General features: G+C 35.0%; 1 protein-coding gene across 19 annotated transcripts in view; it reads left to right on the plus strand.

The window, feature by feature from the left end:
- MAP2 (microtubule associated protein 2) overlaps nt 1-23,683 on the plus strand; it is a 283,955-nt gene that overhangs the window by 250,075 nt on the left and 10,197 nt on the right. For 7 of the 19 annotated variants that reach the window (XM_034655081.1, XM_034655085.1, XM_034655087.1 and 4 more), the window contains 5 exons: nt 1,414-1,475; nt 4,938-5,108; nt 6,073-6,220; nt 10,700-11,040; nt 23,486-23,578. In XM_034655081.1, the coding sequence (XP_034510972.1) occupies nt 1,414-1,475; nt 4,938-5,108; nt 6,073-6,220; nt 10,700-11,040; nt 23,486-23,578 (815 nt within the window). The remainder of the gene's footprint in view (nt 1-1,413; nt 1,476-4,937; nt 5,109-6,072; nt 6,221-10,699; nt 11,041-23,485; nt 23,579-23,683) is intronic. The other 12 variants (XM_034655092.1, XM_034655093.1, XM_034655094.1 and 9 more) reach the window with 5 other exon arrangements.

The raw sequence follows: 23,683 nt of genomic DNA on the forward strand, positions 1-23,683 counted from the left end.
GTTGGGCATAAAAATCCTATATTATGTGTAAGAGGATGAAAGAATAGATCAGGATTATGAAATTTTGGAGGAAACATCAAGTGGTTTGGTGAAGTGTCTGGTGTGTCATTGGTATTCAATTTACCACACTGAGAGTGAATTGCCTTTTTAACTCATTCATTAAAGGAAATTTAAGCTCTTTGGGTTAATTAGGATCTTCCCTTAGTCTGTTCAAATATCAAGATACTCGAGCAGAAAAGCATATACCAAACATGGATGTCATTGGCTTGAAGCAAACTCTATGTCACAGAAATTTAAGAAATATTACAGAAATAGTAGGAAGGCATCATTCGCACTGCTTCTTTAAAAAAAAATAAATAACTCCAGAATCAGTGAATAATCTTACTAGCCAGTCCTAAATCGCGTATAGCATCTTGTAGACAGTTACATTTGTGTTAGAGCTGCATGTGATGTAAGAAATCTTTTTGATCATTCGGAGTGCTTATAAGCATAAGCTTTTCTTCCCCCTGGGGTTTTCTCTCTACTGAAAGAAAATTAAGGAGGAGGTAACTACACAAGCTTGTTCCTTTCATTTTCTAAGCACAATTTTTAAATAGAGATAGTTTTTCCAAAACACAAAGGATTGTTTTCAAAAGTCAAGTCAGGTAAGTCATTAACAGGAAATGTGCTGGAGATGGTGAAGTTTAAAACTGAAACCAGAGGTATCAAACAGCAGCAAGAGAAACAACAGTAACAGATGTGGTAATAATTTCATACAGGAAGTGCATGTATAGAACATGTTTTATATTACTGAACTTAAAATTCCTTTCGTGTTTTCTTTCCTTGACAAGCTGTTTTTCTTCTCACGTGGTGCATTTCACGTCAAACAAGTGTGTCATTCATATCGTGAAATGAAGGGGTGCAGAGGGAAAGGGGTTGGCTGATCATGATAGTTTGGAATATGGAATGTAGAAATATCTGTAGGTATGCCATTAGCTACAAAAAGAGGGCTTGGGAATCTCCATGAACACTCTTTAATATCATACCAACCCTAGAAACCAATCACTCCCCCTTTTCTTAAATTCTACAGCATTGGATTGTTGTTCTGTGACTTTCGTTTTAAAGGATCTATGCCCGTGAAGTAACAGTATTTAAAGGCACCTTGGTAACCAATAGGAAATTATTTGGTGTGCTTACCTGTGCTTTGGTAAACACTGGGTTATATTAATTAGCACACACAATAGTGGAAGCCACATGCTAGAATGTTCTTATTCAGGTTTCTTCAGTTACTGAATTCAAATCTCAAAATAAGCGAAGTTTTGCTTTGTGTTAGTCTTTTGACACAATTGAGTACCCAAAAGATATTGAAAAATGCATTTGTGTGGTTGTTAAGCCACTAAGTTTGGGGTTGTTTGTATCTTCTTTTTTTGACAGCAACAGGTGGTGAATCAACTCAGGCTTCCAGTGTATTTAAACAGGCAAAGGACAAAGTCTCTGTGAGTAAAGTAATTTTTTCCTTGCTTTTCGCTTAAAGTTCCCTTTGGTATTGGTGACAATGTCTCAATAATTTCAGATATAAGTTAGACTTCAGATGTTTACTCTTAAATGTTATTTTAAATCGTTCACTCACCCAGAATGATTCTTGGTGGCATTCAGGCATGTCTCAATGTCTTCTGGAATGGCACGTATAGTAGTTGGTGAGGTCAGAGCTGGGATGTAGGCTGCCTCCTTTTTAGTAAGATGGAAACAACCAGCATGATAATCTGGCAAAAATAGGGGAGCTCAATTTATTTACTTTTCATAGAATTAAGATTAATCTTTATAATCCTCACTAAGTGCTTTGATAATACATTTTCATTATTGTTACTACAAAATAAGAATATGAGAAAATTAAACAATGTAGATGAGCAAATATAAGTAAAAATGTATCATAATCCCCTTATCTAAAGAAAACTACAGTTACCACTTTGATGTAAAGTCTTTATTTTTTTTCTATTCATTTATAGGTATAAAAACATAAACGGAAACACTGCATCAGTTTTTTAATTAAACAGTAAACAGATTTCCCTGTCGTTAAACATTCTTGTACATCACTTTAATGACTACATTGCATTGTGTTTTATTTATTTATAGTAATATACTTGATCAGTTCCCTATTATTTGACTTTTAAACTATTTTTATTATCACTTTAACAATATTATTGTAGAAATCTTTCTGGCTTAATCTGTGGATGCATCCATATGCTTTTCCTTAGGATAATGTCCGAGTAGTGAAATCACTGTTGTAAGAAGAAAGTCCACATTCAAAGTTTTTGCTACATATTGTCAAGTTGTCCTCCAGAAAGGTTCTACTGACTTATATGTCCTGTATATAAGAGTGCCCATGTTCATTATTGTTACTAGATATTCCTATGCTTTTTCTATATTCACCAAGTTATGGAGATAAAATGTTTTAATTGGTTACATTAATGATATTTAACTTCTTCATGTTTACAAATCTTTCATTTTTCCTTTTTTTAATTTTACTTTTTATGTGATTACCATTATTTTTTAAACTCCCAAAAGACCAAAGCCAACATGAAGTATTTTACTCCTTTCTGATTGAAAGAAAAAAATTAAAAGACTACTAAAGAGGGGCACCTGGCTGGCTTAATTGGTGGATCAATTCTTGATTTTAGGGTCGTGAGTTCGAGCCCCATGTTGGGAATAGAGATTACCTCAAAATAAAATCTTAAAAAAAAAAAAAAAGGACTACTACAGAATTCCTAAAATTACAACAAATAGTTTGAATGATGTTGTTAACTAGTAGTGCGTCACAGTGTTCTGGGGTTTAGACGTCGTATAATATCTACATCACAACTCTTTGTAGCATTCTAAAAACTAGTAAGATTTTAATGCAAGCTGGTGCAGCCACCCTGGAAAACACTATGGAGTTTCCTCAAAAAGTTGAAAATAGAGCTACCCATCCCAAGGTGCACCTGCACCCCAATGTTTATAGCACCAATGTCCACGATAGCCAAACTATGGAAAGAGCCCAGATGTCCAGAAATATAATTAAATATATAGAAAGTAAGTCAGCTTTCCTCCATTAAAAAAAAAATTTTAAGTGGATATTGTTTAGAAAAAATTTTTTTGAACTTTTAATTTTTTTGGCTTTTAATTCCAGTTAGTTAACACACTGTGTAATATTAGGGTCAGTGTACAATATAGTGATCCAACACTTCCATCCAACGCCTGGTGCTCATCACAACACCTTTAGGTGTTAAGGGCACTTCTAAAGGCACATTAAGGGCACTTCTTAATCCCCATCACCTATTCACCCATCCCCCCACCCATCTCCCCTCTGGTAACTCTCAGTTTGTTCTCTATAGTTAAGAGTCAGCTTCTTGGTTTCTCTCTTGCGCTTGCTCTCGCTCTTTCTCTCCCTTTTGCTTATTTGTTTTGCTTGTTTGAAAAATATTTAGGAAATTTTCAAGTCGCTTGGTCTTCAAGTAACTCAGTGGGAATTGGTGTTCAATGCTTACACTTAGGGAAGAAACCATATACATCTGACGCAAAGCTAAAATTTTCTCTTATAAATGCCCATCTCACCTTTCTGAAAAAGAGAGATTAGACCACCATTCTTTCTAACTTTTTCTCATTTAACATTGTTTTCTCCCCTCATAACCTCATCCTCTTCCTAAAAATTTCCTAAAACCCCAAGACCAACTCTTATTTATCTGTGACTTTCGGTACGTCCATCAGAACAATTCTTTCTGGTTTTTCAATTGATCTTTATCATGAACCTAACCTATAATCCTTCATTTCTTTTGTTGTGCATTTGTTTTGTTTTGTTTTTGTTTTGAGCAAGTTGTCTCTCTTAATTTGAGGTAATCCAATTATTTCATTTTTTTCTTTCCTGTGTCAGTTTTGAAATTTGCTATCCTGTGGGTAGCATCAATCAGACAAGAAGGACGTGGGTCGACCCAGGCACGCTGCCCACTCACAACTCTGGGTTGTAAAACAAGCAGCAATGTGTGCAGTCTATGAATGTGTCTGGCTGGTTAAAGTAACTGTGGAGCTTAAAACTTGAGACAAAGCTGTCAATTTCAACTGCTATTTTTGTAACAGCTAAATCATATCAACTATTGAAGACAAAATTTCCTTGGCTTCATCATACCTTTCCGTATTTTTAACAAAGTCCCCCCATGAGCCTTGTGGCATTCCAGCATAAGCTTCCTCCAAAAGCCGTAGATCCAGCCCACTGATTTTCACTTGCCCAATATCTCTCCAGGGACTGTCGACACCTGGAAATTAAGCCCTATGGTTTTCATGAGCAATATCTTTAGTGCTTTCATTGTTAGAATTTATAACACATTATACATACTGGTCTATGCATAAAAATGTTATTAATTCTATGGTATAACTTGTCCCTCAGTAGGCATTTTACTCACAAAATGAACTAATTTTATACAAAATCTGTAATTTTCTGATGAAGTCGATGTAGATATGTGAAAATACATTTTCTCAACTTTAAGAAAGTATTTTCCATTATGAGGCCTTAAATATACCTTGTTCTAAAGTTCTTGAAATGTGATCCAGATATTGATTATAAATACACCGTCAAGTTTATATATATTAAAGGAACGATTCTTACAGACTCTCCATTTTCCAAATACGGTATCACTGGAAGACTTATAGATTGGTCAGACCTTATATATAGAATTCATGAAGAATATTCTGATCTATATTCTCAGAGATGAGTATTCTTAAGTGAGTTCCAGTTCAAAATGAGGTGCTCAGTGAAAATCTCTTGTTCTCACATGAATATACATTTCTATCATTGCTTATAACCATTTATCATGTGGTCTTATTAAAAGTAGGTGTTTAATTTCTTATATGTTTATACATTTTTTATTTTCCTTTTACTTCATCATTTGGTTTATTTTGTGATTTTGTTTGTTTTCTTTCATGGCTAGAATTCTACCTTGTCAAAGATTCCTGCCTTACAGGGTAGCTCAAAGTCCCCAAGATGCAGCTCTGCTTGCCCTAGTCCGTCTCAAAGGGCTACATTTTCTGACAGTTTTTCAGTACAGCCCACCTCAGCAGGCTCCACAGACTGTTTGCCATACTCAGAATCAGGGAACAAGGTAAGGCAGCAGGTCAACCGAAGGTTCAGAAAAGAATATAATTTTGGAAGTTATAAGATGCGATTCAGTAAATATCTAAAAAACAAAGACTTAACTCTAAAATATTTGACATATAAACAATAGACCCTCTTAAACACAAATAAAAGTCTCAATAGTTATTAATAGTTAACCAGTAAAAAAAAAAAAAAAGTCTCTTTCTAGGTGGACTGTTCCTTATTAATTTATTATTTATTTATTTGGTATCTGGTAAAATTTCAAATAGAATAAAATGTATTATATATAATATACATAATATATATAATATATATTACTCATAGTATATAATATTGTATCATCTAATAATGGCAAATTATATATAATATAATATACCATTTGGTCTCAATCAGACACATTAGGATTTAATACTCCCTCTGCTACCTATCAACTCGGTGATCTTGAAAAAATTACATAAACTGGTTCAACCTGTTTCCTTGGCTATAAAATACATATAGTATTTTGTGGCAAGAATTAAATCATAAATGGATGTAAAGTAGTTAGGATTCCAGTCACATAAATGCACAATATATGGTAGTGGTCATTATTGCCTGGTGTGCATCCAATGCCCCTTGGCAGCCCTTTCTGATAAATAAGTTATTGCGCTAATGAAGATTTTTTGTAGTAAAATTGTTAATTTACTGGAGAGTACTTGAGTAAATTCATTTTACCTATGTTATTATTTAGAATTTGAATTTCATGATCAATTATTAGCACTACCTCCAGAATAATATATTTTTGTAAAACTTCTAAGCAAATATGAACTCTTTCTAAGTTTCAAAGTAGAAATGCTTACAAATATATGAAATTCAGTAGTGCGTATTAAAAGAAATTTATCTACCAGAACAGTAGGAAAAATAGTCAGAGCAATGTAATCACTTAGTATAATTGAAGATGCACAAGAACGCAATGTGTTTTTTCCCCCAATCAGGATGGAGTAACCAAGAGCCCAGAAAAGCGCTCTTCTCTGCCCAGACCCTCCTCCATTCTCCCTCCTCGTCGAGGTGTGTCAGGAGACAGAGATGAGAATTCCTTCTCTCTCAACAGTTCCATCTCCTCTTCAGCACGGCGGACTACCAGTAGGTTTATTTTCATTTGGCTTCCTTTTTAATCCTTTAAGTGGCATAGAGCTTATTACGTATCTATATGTTACATCTTCCAAGGAAAACATACACTGAAAACAGATTATATTTCCTCTAAGAATGAGAAAATCCAGACTATTGAGAGATCCAAACAGCTGTGTGAGTTAAAATGATTGTTGTGGAAAATGAGTACCTACCAGGAAGTAATTAATAGAGAAAACCAATAGTCAGGAATTTTTAAAAATATATACCTATATAAGCTCAACCCTTCTTAGGAATCCAAATCCTAAAATCTAACTGGAAATCTAATAATCAAAACCTAGGATTCTGCTCAATTTGTTAAGAATTCTCATTCCAAGGAGGATGTAAACATAACATGTTCGGTGCAATAGTTTCAGATTCTTTTGATTGATGGCCCATAATGAACTGGTTAGCACTTATCACAGTTTAAATAAAAATATAAAAGTGTTCCAATCATTACCCACTCAGGTGTTGTGTTACTACCAAGATTATCTAGTTAAAACATGGATTCAGATTATTTTCATAACTATGTTTCTATTCCAACAAAAATAGCTACCATTTATTGAGCACATATAGATAGATGTTAAAATCTTAAGATACATTTTTCTCTCAGTTTAATTAACAATCCTGTTGGTTAGGCATTAATAATCTCATTAAATCTCCTGATGAGAAAAAAGAGGGTAACTTGTCCAATGCTACTAAGATAGAAAGTGGTTGGATTTGGTTTTCAGCGGACTGATAACTTCATGACCTGCCCTCTTAATGTCTTCTTTATATTTATTTGGAAGAAATAGTACTAGAAAACTGCTATGTAGGGGCGCCTGGGTGGCACAGCGGTTAAGCGTCTGCCTTCAGCTCAGGGCGTGATCCCGGCGTTGCAGGATCGAGCCCCACATCAGGCTCCTCCACTGTGAGCCTGCTTCTTCCTCTCCCACTCCCCCTGCTTCTGTTCCCTCTCTCGCTGGCTGTCTCTATCTCTGTTGAATAAATAAATAAAATCTTTAAAAAAAAAAAAAAAGAAAAGAAAACTGCTATGTAGAATCACTTGGAGAATATCATCTCTGTCATTTAAAATGACATTTAAAATTTAAAATCCATTAAAATCTCTGTCATTTAAAATCCATTAAAAATGGTGGAAATTGCTACTACTATCACATTATAGTTGATTTTACCACTTATTTTTAAAATATTTAATAATAATTGGCCCACTTCAAATCTGACTAGTTTGTATGACACCTAAAGCATATTTTTGCCTAGAATGAAAGTATTTATTATATTTAGAGCAATTGTGACCTACACACCATTTAGTTTCATGAAGTATTAACATTCTTTGAAATATTTGCCAGGAACACTTTAAAATCACTAACCTCTTTCTTAACAAAAATAAAGTATTCAAATGAACTAGCAAAGAAGGCATTTAAGAGATAGTAATCTCTCAAGAAAAGATTTTACTCCAAATATTTGGAGTTGGAATTGGGCATCAGGAATATAGAAGCTGTTCAGATAAGACAAAGGCAACAAGTGCTTCCCAAAGGTATACTTTGAATTATGCTTCTATTTGTGGTTATAGAAGCAAAATGGCACTTAATCCATAAATCCACATCTTCAAACCACTGTGCTCTGCCTTTTAAAGTGCATCTGTATATCAGTTGTTTTTATTTCTGAACCAATTCTGTTTTGACTTTGTAACTTACATTCATAAGCATAATGCATTTTATGATTTGGTAATGATCATAACTCATAGTCTGATAATCTCAGGACAGAGGGTTTATTTTCTCTATTTATAGCAATAGCTAAAAAGCATAGAGACAACTAGAAGAGCAAGCAATATGCCTCCTCCCGTTCACTCATTATCTCTGTAACAGCACAGACACATCCTGGCATTTTGTACAGCTATTGAAAAGAGCTGAAAGAAACAAAGCTATGCAGTTAGCCCAAGTGGAGAGAAAGGCATTGTCATTGAGGAGTTGACAAGATTAATAAGAACACAACTTAATGAAGTAATTTGTAAATACATCTTTTCATAAATATTTTTAAGTTGTTTTAGTAATTCAGATTTAACTCTTTCAATTTCAGAACAAATAGGAAATGCTCAAATTTGTCATTTTGATGACAAGAATATAATTTATTACACTAAAAATTGATCGTATCTATTGAACAGTGGTGTTAGGGCTTAATACATTATACATTTGGTTTTTCTTCATTCTCCAGATGTAACACAAAATCTTCATTCCTTAGTTTTCTGGAGCTTAATGCCATTTTCTATGAGTATAGAAATGAGTCTTACTTCCAAAAATTGTATTTCTTCTAGTGAAACTTGTTATGCACATGCAGAATATTGCTTCAGGTTAGTCTCCATGAAGTAAAAAACACCTCAACGCATTTTGATAAATTCTGAATCCAATTTGTACTGTTAAAAAAGAAAGTATGTTGAACTCCTACTGTATTCAGTTCCTATGAAAGGCATCAGTGTTAGGTACAGTGGCAAATAACAGAGAGAAGGTCCTGGTCCCCAAAAGACCTGAGCTGTTCAAAGGTGATGAAGTCATAGAGAAAATATTTGAGGAAGAAATGAAGATTCTGAAGAGATTTCCTGAAGGACACAGTGACTGACTCAAACATCAAAAACTCGGTCCAAAAACAAACTTTGTAGCAAGGAAGCCACAAAGAGCCAAGCTGGATGTGGCTGTATCATCCTGGTCTTGAACTGCCCTTTTCGTGGAAAGCGATAAAAATCACAGAATGCACACTAATTTATCACATCAGTCTTCTTATATCTCATTTCACATTGTCAGTTGAGGAGTCTACCTATCGTTTGCCCTTACATTAAAAAAACCAATAGGACACAGGACAACTTTCACTTGATACGTAAAAATTGTTCACTGAAAGAAGTAAAAGGATCCTATTTCTTCGGGAGACTGAACCCAGACCAATAGGTAAACAAATATTGTCTGTAGATTATGATTATCTACAAAGCTCTCTTGAGCTCCCTCTTGTAATTACTTCAGCAAAGATTAATTATCCCCTTTCTCAGGAAGAACTTCCCGTACTGATGACCAGTTGTATTAGATGACTTAAAGATCCCTTTCACTTCATTGATTTAAAAGTTAATGAGTTATACCTTTATCCTCTACAAAATTTCCAGAAGATTTATTGATTTTACAAAGTATGCATACTTAATAATAAAAAATGAAATTCATGCCCTTCCTATAAAACACCAAAAAAAAGTGAAGGAATTTGAGTAATAAATGTAAACAATGTAAATAAGTGTTCTGTTATTAAAATCAATGTGTTAGTTTAAGCAAAAAAATTTTTAGTGCTAAGAAACTAAAGATCAGATCTGGCTTCGAATTTTGTATCATCTGGGTAAATGAGTCCCAATATCCTCATTCTTAAATTAGGAATAATAAGAGCTGCCTCTAACTACTGTGTTTGGTCATCCAATGTTTGGTATTCACAAAAGTGCTTTGCAATCTGTAAGGTGGTGTAGTCTCATCTATAGCACTTTGCTTTCAAAAAAGCATTTGAAATGGCATTCAAACACACAGTTAAAAAGTTAATATGAAAGAAACGTAGTATAGGAAAATGGGAGGAAGGAGTTAAATAATAAAATGACACTTAGGGCAAGTTGAGGCAAAGAAATGCATCTCACAATAACCTGTATAATTGACAGTGGGGGGTTATTGTTTTGACTCCAAACTGCACACTAGTAATGAAAGTAGAGGAGAAAACAATCAAGTACAATATTCACTGTGACTATATTGTTAAAACATCCTATTTTTCTAAGAAGAGAAATAGATATTTTTTGGTATTAAGAGCTGAGACAAATTTCCTTATAAAGGAAACACATGATACTGTAGAACTATGTGACATCATTGCATAGCTTTTAGTAAACATTTACAGCTCACAGCATTCCTCAGTGTAAGCTGAAGGAGTAACATTGAAATACAATTCAATAAATGACTTTGTACACAGATCAAAATGATTGCTATCAATACACAGTTGTATGTTGTATGTCTACCTGAATCTTGGAATGAACTTATTGCACAAAAGAGCAAGCGATCCACATATCATTCAAGGAAATCTTTAGTAAATACTAACCCACATAGAACGTGAAGTGCAGATTCTTCTGCCAACTTACAGCAGATCTGCATGCCTTAATGACCCCACAAGTATGAAAAACTTCTGATGCCTTCATAATGAGAAATAAGAAGAATAAATCAAGAAAACCCAAGTTCTTTATTTGCATTGATAGCAATGCATATTCAAAAAATGTCACCCGATTATAAACCTAAAAAAAGGAACTTTTGCCTTTTTGAGCATTGTCATAATCCATAAATATTCTAAACTCTTTAGAAAGTTCATGTATTATGAGTTCTAACAACCTGAGGGAAAAGGATGTCTCGCGAATTTTCTGACGCTGTGGTTTTGGTTTGGTTTTGTTCATTCATATAGGGTCAGAGCCAATTCGCAGAGCAGGAAAGAGTGGCACTTCCACACCCACTACCCCTGGATCAACTGCCATCACTCCTGGCACCCCACCAAGCTATTCTTCACGCACCCCAGGCACTCCTGGAACCCCGAGTTATCCCAGGACCCCTCACACGCCAGGAACCCCCAAATCTGCCATCTTGGTGCCCAGTGAGAAGAAAGTTGCCATCATACGTACTCCTCCAAAATCTCCTGCTACTCCCAAGCAGCTTCGGCTTATTAACCAACCACTGCCAGACCTGAAGAATGTCAAATCCAAAATCGGATCAACAGACAACATCAAATACCAGCCTAAAGGGGGGCAGGTAAGAATCACATGAACAACATACTTGCTGCCAGAAGTAAAATCCCACTCATGATTAGAATGCCTTCCTCATATTGTGAACGAACAGTTGTTACAGTGAAAGGGAAGTGGAGGTGTTAAAAAGTTACCAATTGCCAAGAGTTTGGACCTCATCCGAGAAGGCTGACTTATAAAATATAATGAAAATCACATGACATGTCCATTCCTCCTGGCTGTTATCGGGTGAAAATTGATTTCCCCATACAGGAGAATCTTTCCATTGATTGCCTAGCCGATCTTTTCTCAATGTATCTCTATTGCCTTGTGGACTTTAGCATAAGAGATTAAAATTACATTTCTGATATGAATTTGAGTGTTCTAGTTTAGATCCTGATTGTGACTTCATTTGGCAATCTTTTAGTGATTTCGCTTTTATCTCCTTCCTTCTTCAGTGATTTCCTACGACATCTTCTACCATGTCCCCATGTTGACTCCCAAATCATAATGGTTCACCAAATTTCTTCTCTGGTCGCTCATGCTTAAAAATTGCAAAGGGTGGATATACATGTTGATGACAGATAGTTCTGTATAGTTCTGATGAATGAAATTATTCTATTAGGACTTCTCTTTAAAATTGATTGTATTGAAGAGGGTTATTAGTAAAGCTCTACCAATTTACTCTTAACTTCAGCTCCAGTACAAATATTCACATTTTTTTGCCAACCAGGGGCTTTGAGTTTTGCCTTGACCCCAACCTTGCTTCTATACTGTGTGTTTAAATGAAGCAATTAGCCTGGAAGGAAACAATACAAATATCATTTAGTATTTCCTTTGTGATATTGATCTGCCTATGGAATAGTTTGGCTTTTTTTGTCGCTAAAGAGATAAAACACCCATCCTTGAGAGAAAGAAAAAAGAGCAATAATTTCCCTTGTCCATCAACAAACTTGTGATGCCCTCTCGACATTCCCAGAAGACTTTCTTTTAACTTCACTGTTCTTTTCTGCCATTCTTTCTTGTCTATCTTATATTTTCTGCCACTGATTTTAGGTGTCCCTCTTTCATGCCAAAGAAAATGTATTTTCAGGCAGGTTTAGAAGAAAGATCTTGCCAAAATGTGAAGCTATCAAGGACTCCTACCCACTGCTGAAACAAAAATTCAGTGTTGCTTCTTCCTTTAGCAGCAGACTTATTTGCTGTCTCATTGTGATTCTGTTCAAGAAAGCCCAAGGAGTTACGAAATATCAACCCAAGGAATTGGGGGAAGCAGAGGGTGGGGGTGGTGCTCCATATGCCCTTTGTGGAATGACTATAACATTCTGTAATAATAAAGTCATAGACAAATGCTTTTTCATAAAAAGATGTTATTAAAATATGAGCTACAAGAAATCTTTTTAAGCAAAACAAAACAAAAAACTGATTCTGCCAAATTTGATCCTGTAATTTCATAAATCTCATAACTATTCTTGCATTCCTCAGAGTTTTGCACATCCAAGAGAATGAAATATTTTGGGCCTTTTGGAAATACCCAAATGCTGTATTATTTTATATTTACACATAAATAATGGACTAAGTTGAATAAAATCAACTTAGTGCCAATTTGAAAGTTTATTATTTTAGTTTTTGGTGAGATACCTCTTAAAATGGTGTGACTATTATGTATGTTTAAAATCAGTTCTCTTTTTTTTTTTTGTAAAGATTTTATTTATTTATTTGACAGAGAGAGAGACAGCCAGCAAGAGAGGGAACATAGGCAAGGGGGGGTGGTAGAGGAAGAAGCAGACTCCCAGCGGAGGAGCCTGATGTGGGGCTCGATCCCAGGACTCCGGGATCATGCCCTGAGCCAAAGGCAGATGCTTAACGACTGAGCCACCCAGGCACCCCTAAAATCAGTTCTCTTTCTATAAATATCCTTGTATGTAGTATTTTCCTTATTTAAATGTGGGGTTTACTGGCTTATATTCCAGAAAATATTGATACTGAAAAGAATATGTTTCTTCTTAGAATCCCAAGGCAAAATAATTTATCTCTAAGATATTTTCTTGAAACTAAAAAGAAAATTGAACTAAAATGGAATAATTATTGATATAATTTGACATGAAAATTCCACAATATATGACCTTATTCAAATAACTCCTCAAGGAAGAGAGGCATGAAGAATGGTTTTAGCCTCAGCTTTGCCAGAATGACTAAGGTTAAACCAATCCAAAAAATAGGAATACTTCTTTTTCTTTCTGCTTCTTTAATCTGTGAATATTTTTATGTCTAATTTCAGTTGACTTCTGCTATACTCAGTAATTCCTAAAACTGACATAAAGATGCCTTATTCTTTTGAACTTAACTAGAACTGCCTTAGAGATTGTGGTAATTAAGGACTAGTAAAGACATATGACACAAAAATTACAGAACAGAAGCAGCCTTAAACTCACAGTGTCATTTGAAGAACATCTCTTCTTTCATAAGGCGAGTGTTAACCTGCTGAGAAATTATCCTATCTCAGCTGCAGGTGACTTGGAAAAAATCCGTAACAGTGGAGTTATGAAGTGACTTTTGTTGGAGAACCAGAAGGTATTTCCTCACCAAGATAAGAAACAGATGGGAGGAAGATATTTGCCTTCTATTTTGTGATAGATGGGATAATGCGTTCAAATTGGAGGGGGAATGAATTGGGAAATTGAGGTGCACTGCAGTTGAACTGTCTTTGTAGGAAAAATACATCACTTAACACTTTAACATTATCCCCTTAAAAGCCTCAAAGACAAGGAGTAAGGTGAGATTCTTTTTCTGTACACGTTAAACTGAAGGTATTGACTGGATTGTTAGAGTTTCCACTTTATAGAACAACTAGAAAAGCTTTTTATGTTAAAGCTTAGAAATTACCAAGATGATGTGTGAAAGACCCTTGTTCTCTGATTGAGGATCCATAACTGCACTCTATTGGGAAAATTGAAGCTACTGGCATGTTGTTTCCGACTATAAATTGAATAATCCTAGGGTGTTGGAATGGACAGTGGTCAACTCAGAATCAATGAAGAGGACAGGACAATAGCAGTACTTTCTGTAGGAGGCAAGTTTTGTAATAGAGATATGTAGTCTGTAGATATGGAGAAAAATAGTCACACAATTCTTATTAATAAATAAGGGGGCAAATGTATAGGTGTAACCTTAATTCTTCTACACAGGCTCCATTGTTATAAAATCTGGAGTGGTTTGATTGTATGTAAATGATTTAATTTTAAAAGCGATATTATTGCTGTTTGTGCAATCACTAAGAATTGGGAAGGGAAATATATAGTAAAAAATATCTGTGTCTTGGAAGTTCAACAATTTGCCAAGTTGGGAAGCCTTATTATTTGCCTCAATTTGAGCATTTATTGCTCTTCCATTTGCATAGGTTGTATGCTTACAGTGATTATCACTTCTATTAAAGGTCCGATTTTGTATTGGAAGAGAGCCTTAGNAAATATCTGTGTCTTGGAAGTTCAACAATTTGCCAAGTTGGGAAGCCTTATTATTTGCCTCAATTTGAGCATAGCTTGTATGCTTACAGTGATTATCACTTCTATTAAAGGTCCGATTTTGTATTGGAAGAGAGCCTTAACTGTGTGCCTCAGTTCAGTGATGCAAATCTATGCCTAATGGAGTAGATAAAGAGCTGAAAACATGAGGAGCTTTACAGAAGCGATAAAGTTAATCTTTTCAGCTGAAACACAAATTCATTCTACTGGAAAGAATATACACAATCTTAGATTCACTGTAGATAGTGACCTTGGTTAATTTAACTCAAGGCTTGGGTAAGACTGGCTTAGTGAGTGTATTAATTTAAAACTATCTCAATATAGTTAGCTCCCTTTTCTACATTAAATCTCAACCTAAATTTTAGACTAAGTAGTGTTAGCTTTTTAAGAACACAGCTGTTTATTTTAAACAAAGTAGGAAGATAAACAATTTCTCTAAATGTGTGGCGTAAAAAAATTAGGCAGGAAGCCAGTGAATGATACTTCTTACCTTTTCTAACAATGGATCAGCTTTTTTATAGGTGCTTTGATTTATGTGGAATACTTTTACATGCTATAACAAGTTTCTTGTTTTTTTCTCCATCAGCCTTTTGAAGATCAGTATATAAACCACAGGTTTTGTACCCTTATCATAGTTGAAAGTTACTGGTGAGGTGGTTTCACAAAGGCTGTTTCCCTTTATAGTTGTTGGATAGGATGGTTATTATGTAGATCATGATCTCTGCAAGGCCATGTCTGTGGATTTGATTGACTGCCTTGTGCATTATGTATTTCTCCTTCATTCATGGAGCAGTCATTTTAGGTCACATGAACTAAAAAGATGGTGGCATCTTCAAGCAAGTCACTTCTGTTCAAGACGAGAACAGTGCTTCTCTTTTATATAAAGAATCTTACAGAATTTGTCAATCTGTTACCTTCCCAGCGACTGTTGCCCTAGCATCTTTTTAAAAAAATTTGTTTGGATAAATCTATTAGACTAGACCTGTGAAGTATACGCTCCCATTCTAGAAATAAAGTAGTCTGTCTTCTATCTCTCACTTCTATATGGATCCGTTGAATTAAGGAACATTGGATGTCAGAGATATTCAGCTACTTAAAGTCCCATTTTCACAGAGTAGGAAACAGAAGTACTTATAGTAACCACATCCTGCATATAGGGCTTCTAGTAACATCCTTTAAAGGCCGAGCTATAAATTCAAGTTCTATAATTTTGTATTTAATGAAGAATCAGTTGTCTACAAAGTATGCTATTTAATGCACCTTAGTTTTTGTTTTGTTTGCTTTAACTTTGGTTGCACAACATGAGAATGGCAACACTTAATTAACACTCCCTCCCACACCAAGGTTTTATCACATCAGGATTGAAATTTAAGGGTTTTGATCTTTTACAATATTTATGTGAAATAATTGAATGCAAATAATGTGTTAGAGTAATACACTACTGAAAAGTGGAGACCATTAAATTTGGAAAGTGATGTTGAATTTCTTATCATATTTTGTATTGTCCTACAACTGACAGATAATTTTTTAAATAATTCTAAAAATCAATGTTTTGAAATAGAGTATAGACACTAACTTTCAAATTCCTCTAGATAATATCAAGGACAAATAATGAAATATTAATTTTAAAATCTACCTTAGTCGTCTTTAAAATAAATGGTGAGCTGTCATGTATTTCCTCAATTCCAGAAAGTCAAAGTTGTACATTAACTTTACTCATCATTTATCCAACAAGTATTTATTGAGTACCCATTGTGTTCCATGCTGTGCTCTAGGTACTGAGAATATAACAATGAACAAAACAAACAAAAATTTTTAAAATTCCTACCTTCGTAGAATTTACATTCTAGGTAGAAAAACAAGTCAGAAGATATTATATAAGAAAAAATATGTAACAAGTGAGAAGGAGAACAACAACGCAAGGGAGAGATCTAAAATATGTGGAGAGGAGATGACATTTCTTAATAGAATGACTAGGAAAGCCCTAGGAAGGTGATAATTTGTAATACTTTAAGGAACTGAAGGACTGAGCCATGTATGTAATGGGGGGAGAGTATTTCAGGCAGAGAATACTGCATATGCAGAAGCCCTGGGGTGGAAGGAAGCAGGCCTGGCATGTTTTAGGAACAGCAGGAACATTCATGTGGCTGATGCCACATAGATATTTGAGAGTGGGAAGTTCAAGTTAAATGATTCTTTTTAAATATCATTACACCTATTCAAATAGTAGGACTTTGCCAAATCAAAAACCTAAGAGTCATCTTGTCATCTCCCTCTCCTCATCCCCTACCCTGCCCATCATGAAGTGCTAATGATTTGTGTCCAAGCTAGCTCTTAAATCTACCCATTTCTCTTAGTTTGCTCTGCACCAGCCTAGCACAGGATCCATTATCTCTTGTCTGTGTCACTGCAATAGTCGTTAAGTTCTCTAAATGGTCTTTCTGCATCTGTTCTTTTCTGCATCTGATATACTCTCCATTGTGTAGCCAGTGCTTCTCACCACACTTGTAATTAAGTATCCCATTGTACAATTAGTTATTTAATGTCTATCTTGTCTCACCTACTAGACTATAAGCTCTGTGAAATCAGGGATGAGGTCGATTCTGTCCTCAGCGTCCAAAACATAGTAGGTGCTCAGTAAATATTTGTTGAGTGAAAGCTGAATGAATGTTGAATGAATGTGGTTCACCATATGCATGGAGAGATGCATTCTTTCTAGCGACTTGTTGAATGAGTGGGAATGCTTAGTGCCATTACAGTTATGACCCAAAGAGACTGCCCATGTTTGGACCACAGTGAATTTTGGCTAAAAGAATATTAGACCAGGACATAAGAGCTGAGTTCCTAGTCCAACTTTTCTATTAAAGTATTATGTGACCTGAGATACTGATGTCTCTGGTTTCTTACTTGTGTAAGAATAGAAACAACAAAATACACTTCTTTTTGTGGCACCGTCTCATTTAATGTATTAACACCATCATAATGTAGCAATATCTCATTTAAGCAGACCATGGGGTCACTTTAAGCTCTCAAATTCATGGTTCTACTTAGAGTATGATGGTATTTTTGCATTAGAGCTCATTAAAAATATCCATTTAGTTATTCTAATAGACTCCTTAAGTATTTGTACTGCAAAGAGCAAGCTGAACTTGAGTAAAAACTCAGTGCTTCTGAAGTAAGAGGAATGTAATTGGGAAAGAGGGAGCACTAAGAGAGAGAGGAAGGAGGGAGTGAAGTGGTGAAATGTAGAGAGGAATCTTTTTTATATTTTCTTATAAAGTTTTAGGCATTATCTTGAGACTTTGTTAGGGCTTTCACATCTAATTTAAATAAGTTGCTTTGAGTTTTATATTTAAGGAGAAAATGGAGTTAATGCCAGAGGCAAGTAATAAATTATACTGAAATGGGTTTTTTTTTCCTCATTATATAAAATGATGATGGTCACCATTGTGAAGTGTCTACTGAGTGCTAGTAGCATAGAAGTAAATTTATAAAATTATAAACTTTATAAACTAAAAGAGAATTGAAACATATTTAGATTTATTTCTCATTCACATGGGTATCATTTTGGCAAACATTTACTAAGCCCCTGCTGGGTACTATATGACAAAAGGGGAATGAAATGATAAGGCATGGTCTCTACCATTCAAGCAGAAAAGAAGTGGCTTTTTTTTTTTTCATTTCTCATCTTCCCCTAGTACCTTGCCCTTATGTAATTTTTAAGTTCTTTCCAAGCCATTTCTTTCCATCTCATTGGGCTACAAATAAGTGCTAAATAAGAAATGTAATAAAATACCCCATGAGCTTTAAAATACTGTCAACCCAGCATGAAAGAAAACTGTTCACTGAAATGCATTATATTATATTGACAAGGTTGTGTGTGTGTGTGTGTGTGTGCGTGTGTGTGTGAGAGTGAGAGAGAGAGAGAAAGAGAACATTATCTCAAAATGAAAGCTCCTTGATATCACGGACCCTGTCTTTATGTAATAGAATGTACAGAGCTATAATTCAAGTATCTTTTGTAGGGAAATGAAAAGTTTTGGAGCTAGGCTTCATAAACATTAATTATTTAAAAACTGTGAAAAATAATTACTACTTTGAGTTTACAAATATGAGACCTATAGAGTCCCTTTTTTGTTGTTGTTTGTTTGCTGTTCATTTACAAGCCAAGCAAGAACATGGGAACAGCCTTGAATCTCAGGTTGTTTTCAAACAAATGAACAAACTCTTTAAAAGTTACTGCCTTTATGCTTGGTCCTCTATTCCTTAAAATTTCTTAAAAAAATTAAACTGAAGGAATAAATGTAATGCCAATGTTTAACAATGAGGCCAATGCCTGAACTCAATGTCTGTTTCACCAAACAGTTCTTTACAAATTTTTCAGCATGGTTTATTCACCTCAACGTTTTTAATGTGGTTCTCTTTTCTGTGTCATGTGGCACAGCCTGCATAGAAAAATTTGTCTGACCCCTTCATGGGCCCTCCAACTTTTCCTTTATAGCTCTGTGGAATTGTATGTTTTGACATGACCCGTAATTTCTGTTATTTCTATTTAACTGTGTACTCCGATATATCTATTGCTTGTATTTGATCCATTGAATGTTGAAGAAGTTATTGGTCAGTATAGACAGGGTTATTTAAAATTTGGAATAGACTATAAAGTTTGTATGCATTTTAATCTGAGCACAGGGTTGTTAACAGATTAATCTTTGAAAAACATCATCTATTCCAGAGAACTTTCGTTGTTCAGAAATATCTGATTGGTCATATTTTTTTTTGTTTTAATATATGATATCTCAGGATTCTATATGGGATAGATAAATAGTTTTTGTTATAATTGAATGTTATGGAATGGGAAATACTTTTGGGAGAGAGAGAGAGAGAAGTGTTTTTATAATGCAAGGACAAAGAAAAGCTTCATTTTAAGCACTCCTGAAAAATGATGTAAAGCCAAAGGAAAAACTTAATCTCTGCTCAAGTTAAAGGGTTACTGGCCACTACTACCCTTTCAAAAGGAAAAAGAAAAAAAGCATTCTTTCTAAAACAACACTGGATGAAGAAGAAAGAAATGATACAGCAGTTGAGGTTCATACTTAAAGGATGCCTATAGAGCATAGCACTATCTTGTAGGAGAGCCAAGAACAGAATCCAAACTTCTGGATCCCCGGTTACTCTCCATATCTTGCTATCTTGAGCTGACATGGGGGTTTTTTGATGAAGAAAGCAGCATCAGAGAGTGTCAAATCAAAAAAAAAAAAAAATCAAAATCCCATTGCTTAAGAGTGCAAGCTGACGCTGTGATCAATGCCTCTGGTTTATAAATTGTTTTACCAAAAGTTATAAATTAGGATTGCATTTTCTTTCATTTTATATGTCTCATATTTCCAACTAATCTCTAGGAAGAGAGATTTGTTCTTGCCCATAGAAATATCCTACATTTTGTCTTCCTGTCCTTTCTTAGAGTAACCTCGCTTCGGGAAAAAAGAAGTGTATTTCTCTAAAGATACATTTAAACTTATATGCAGAGAGAATGTAGTGGCGTATCATTTCAATTGAACCAACTAGAATCACATCAGGAAAATCCAGAAAGTCACTACATTGTACTTCCCTCGCATGGTGGAAGAAGATAGAATTAGTAAAAAGTAAAATAAAATAATGCTGATTAATTATTCAATTACATTAACCTATTCTTTTTAACTCTTTAAGCTTATATGACTCTTATATGAATGAAAAGCCAACTATGAATGCAAGCAAGTCACCAACCTTTGTCCATGAAACTGAAATCCTTTTTTGCCAGCCTCCTGTGGGAGGAACTGATTGGGTTGATCCTTGAAGAATGATGAGTTCCAGACTCAACTTGGAATGAGGGCATTCTAGCAAGAGATGATAACATAAAGCATGGGAACAAATTCGAAAATGTAAACAAGGGCCTTAAAGTATGGAATGTAAAGTCTGGCCAAAATATAAAGTTTTGAAAAGAGCGCTCAAAAATCAGAATTTCTGAGAACCCTGGTTGCCTACCTAAGAAGTTTTGGTGCATTTAATAAGAAATAGAGACTTCGGGAGAATTTTGAACAAGGCAGAGCTTTAGAAAGATGACTCACTTGATTGAAATAATACGTTTTTCCCTTCCACTATGAAGTATACAGAAGGAAAAATTGTCACACACTTTCAAATCACCCCATTTTGCATTAATACTACAACTAAAAATTTTGATTGAAAGAAATTGACAAGGATAAAATGTGGTTTAGAGTTAACCTTGGATAATGATTATTCAAATATTTTTCCTCCATATCATGAATATAGAAAATTAGTTCATCAAATAAAGGTTCGTTATATTTTGTCCTAGACCATCTCTGAGATGTTAAAATAATTTTCCCTTGACGTATAGGAAAACAAAAGCTCAATAGAAATTCCTTCCCCAAAAAAGTCATTTTTATTTAGACCCATCTATAGAGCACAGAGAGTTAAACTTGGCTCTCTGACTTAAAAATAATAATAATAATAACAATAATCTGGAATAAAGTTTTATCCTTCGCAGCAGCCATCTATTTTTCTACCTAATGCAGTGGTTTCTGAGGTCTGCGGGTATTTGTAGAATTAAAGTGTTAATTATTGGTAAATGATCCCAGAGATCTTTGGCATGAAGTATTTTGTAATTTTGCTAAAGCATAAATGTGCATCATATGGAACAGGTGGTGTTCAGGTGCAAGTCATCAGGCTAGAACATAAATCTTACTCAACATCAAGCATCCAGTGCCCAAAGTGATTTTGTTTCTGTCTATTCAACCATCAAGCAAAATGGTGAATTTCATACTCTACCTTATTTGAAACAAAAGCAATATACTCTGAAGCTATTGCAAATATGGAAATATGTAAAGAGCATGCCATTAATCCATGTCAGATGTCTGCTTCATGTTATGAATTGATCAGATGTAGGTTGAGAATGTCTCCCATCGAAAAAGACCAGCTAGTTATTTCACTAGAAAATCTATGATTCTCTAGAAAATCTGGGGGAAATCAACAGAAATCAGCCTTTAAATTTTAGGATTTTAAAGTTTAAATTGTCCCTAAGTAATGCTGGCAATGTGCCCCCTTGGAGTTTGAATCATTTGTTTTAGAAATCATAAAAATTGCCAGTTGATTAAATGTTAAAGTCAAACAGATTCATGCAACTGAATTTGGAATTTCCATTTTTGCAACAAGTGAATCAGATTTAACATTTAGCTTTTGATCACTTGGTAATGAGTCACTTGATTTGTACTCTAATGATCTCTAAATTAAAATGTGCAAATGAAATATGAGACCCTATATATCCCCAAGAATTAGGGAAAATGGCTTAGATGAATTCTATTTCATTGCCAAAATATAGAGTCATAGAGGAAAATTAAAAGTGTTATTATTTGAAATAATAAAATTATTTGCTTTCTAAAAATAATTTGTCTATGAGGCTTGAAACGTAATGGCCCTTGTTTTCTTAAAGTTACTTGCATCTACATTTTATGTGAAATTCTTAGCGTGCCACTACATTTATTGTTAGATACAGACTGTTATATTCCCCCCTTCTTTTTAAATTAGGATTTTTATCATGCCCTAAAGAGTGACCCAATCATCATGTTTTCTGACTTCAGATTTTGACAAGAGGCCCTTTCCTTGGGCTGCCAGTGTGAGCTGTGAATGATATTTCCCTGTAAGGGACAAGCTCTCTTGTCAGTGTCGGGAAGGCACTGCAATTTAAGCTTTGTCTGGTTAAAAATAGTCAGGATTCAAGGTTATCTTGAATTTTTTACTCTTTTTTGCAAACACCAAGAGATGTGATACCAATTCTTGGAGATGGCTGTATTTATTTATTTAGCTTTTTTTAATAAGAGGACAAAGTTTCCCTTAAAGCATTGAAAACATAATTTCTCTTTAGCTATTAAGGGGACACAGGAAGAGTAGAAGTAGCCAAAGTAAAATCAAACAAACAAACAACAAAAATAAACCTTTCTTTCCATGCTTGCGTTGCTCATGTGCTCTCCAAAACACAAAATTTAAGACACATGGACGAAGTTACAAGAGCTATTACTTTGCACATTACATTACACCAGAATAATATCTGTCCAGATTTAGATTTGCTATTGTCTTCAAGTTGAATACTGAACTTTCTGAAAATAGAAATAAAACACCTAACCTCAAATCTTCTGGACCTACCCAAGGCCTGGACTACCTCTACATGACCTACTGTCAGTCAACTAGTGGTCCTTGGTTTGCTCCCCTCTAAAATAATGGAAAGAATGCTTTTGCATTCCAAGGGTTATGGCTGTTTATGAGCAGCTGTCAGTGAGAGGACATTCAGAAGACCACTGAGCCAGATCTGCAAGGCAATAGTGAAGCCCTTTCAGCAGAGGAGGCCCTGAGCCTCCTTGTTGACCCTCTTGGGAAAGCAAGGGATCTGCTGGATGAATGACAACCCACATCTGTGGCATTCAGCCTGACCAGTTGTGAACTTCACCTGTGCTGTGTGGACCAATAATACAATCAAGTGTACCAGGTGATTTATAATTGTGATGGCTGACACTGTAGGATTGAAGGGAAGTAGGGCAAGAGCTACACTATCGGACCTTTCATAGAGTGGAAACTGAGTCCCAGTTTCCAATATGGGAAACCTCCCAGTCATAGATGATCCAAGTTTAATTGTTCTATTCTTCTAATTTTTTCCTGGTTACACCTGCCTATGACTTGAATATTTAAAGTTTTTGAGCATTTGGCCCTTGGAGATTTAGGGGACTAGGAGCTCATATTAAATGATAGAGCCTTTCTTCAGTTCCAGCGTTAGTTTTTTTCTCTTACATGATTATGTAGGTGCAAGCAAGTTTGGAGCCTCCTTGGCACCATCCCGTTCTGGCTCCCTATGCCCAGCATACTGAAAGAAAAATGCAAGATGAAGTTACCTCCAATTCCTTTTAGGTTAGGATTTTAAACAAGAAGATCGATTTTAGCAAGGTTCAGTCCCGATGTGGTTCCAGGGATAACATCAAACATTCTGCTGGGGGCGGAAATGTAAGTAGAAGCTTCTATTAGAAAGCTATCCTGATTGTGTGGAGCCCTCTGCACAGCCAGCCCCCTGTCTCTTTTCCTGCCTCCCTCCCAAGACACACCCCCTTT

The sequence above is a fragment of the Ailuropoda melanoleuca genome, chromosome 2 (assembly GCF_002007445.2).
Source record: "Ailuropoda melanoleuca isolate Jingjing chromosome 2, ASM200744v2, whole genome shotgun sequence".
Lineage (NCBI taxonomy): Eukaryota > Metazoa > Chordata > Mammalia > Carnivora > Ursidae > Ailuropoda > Ailuropoda melanoleuca.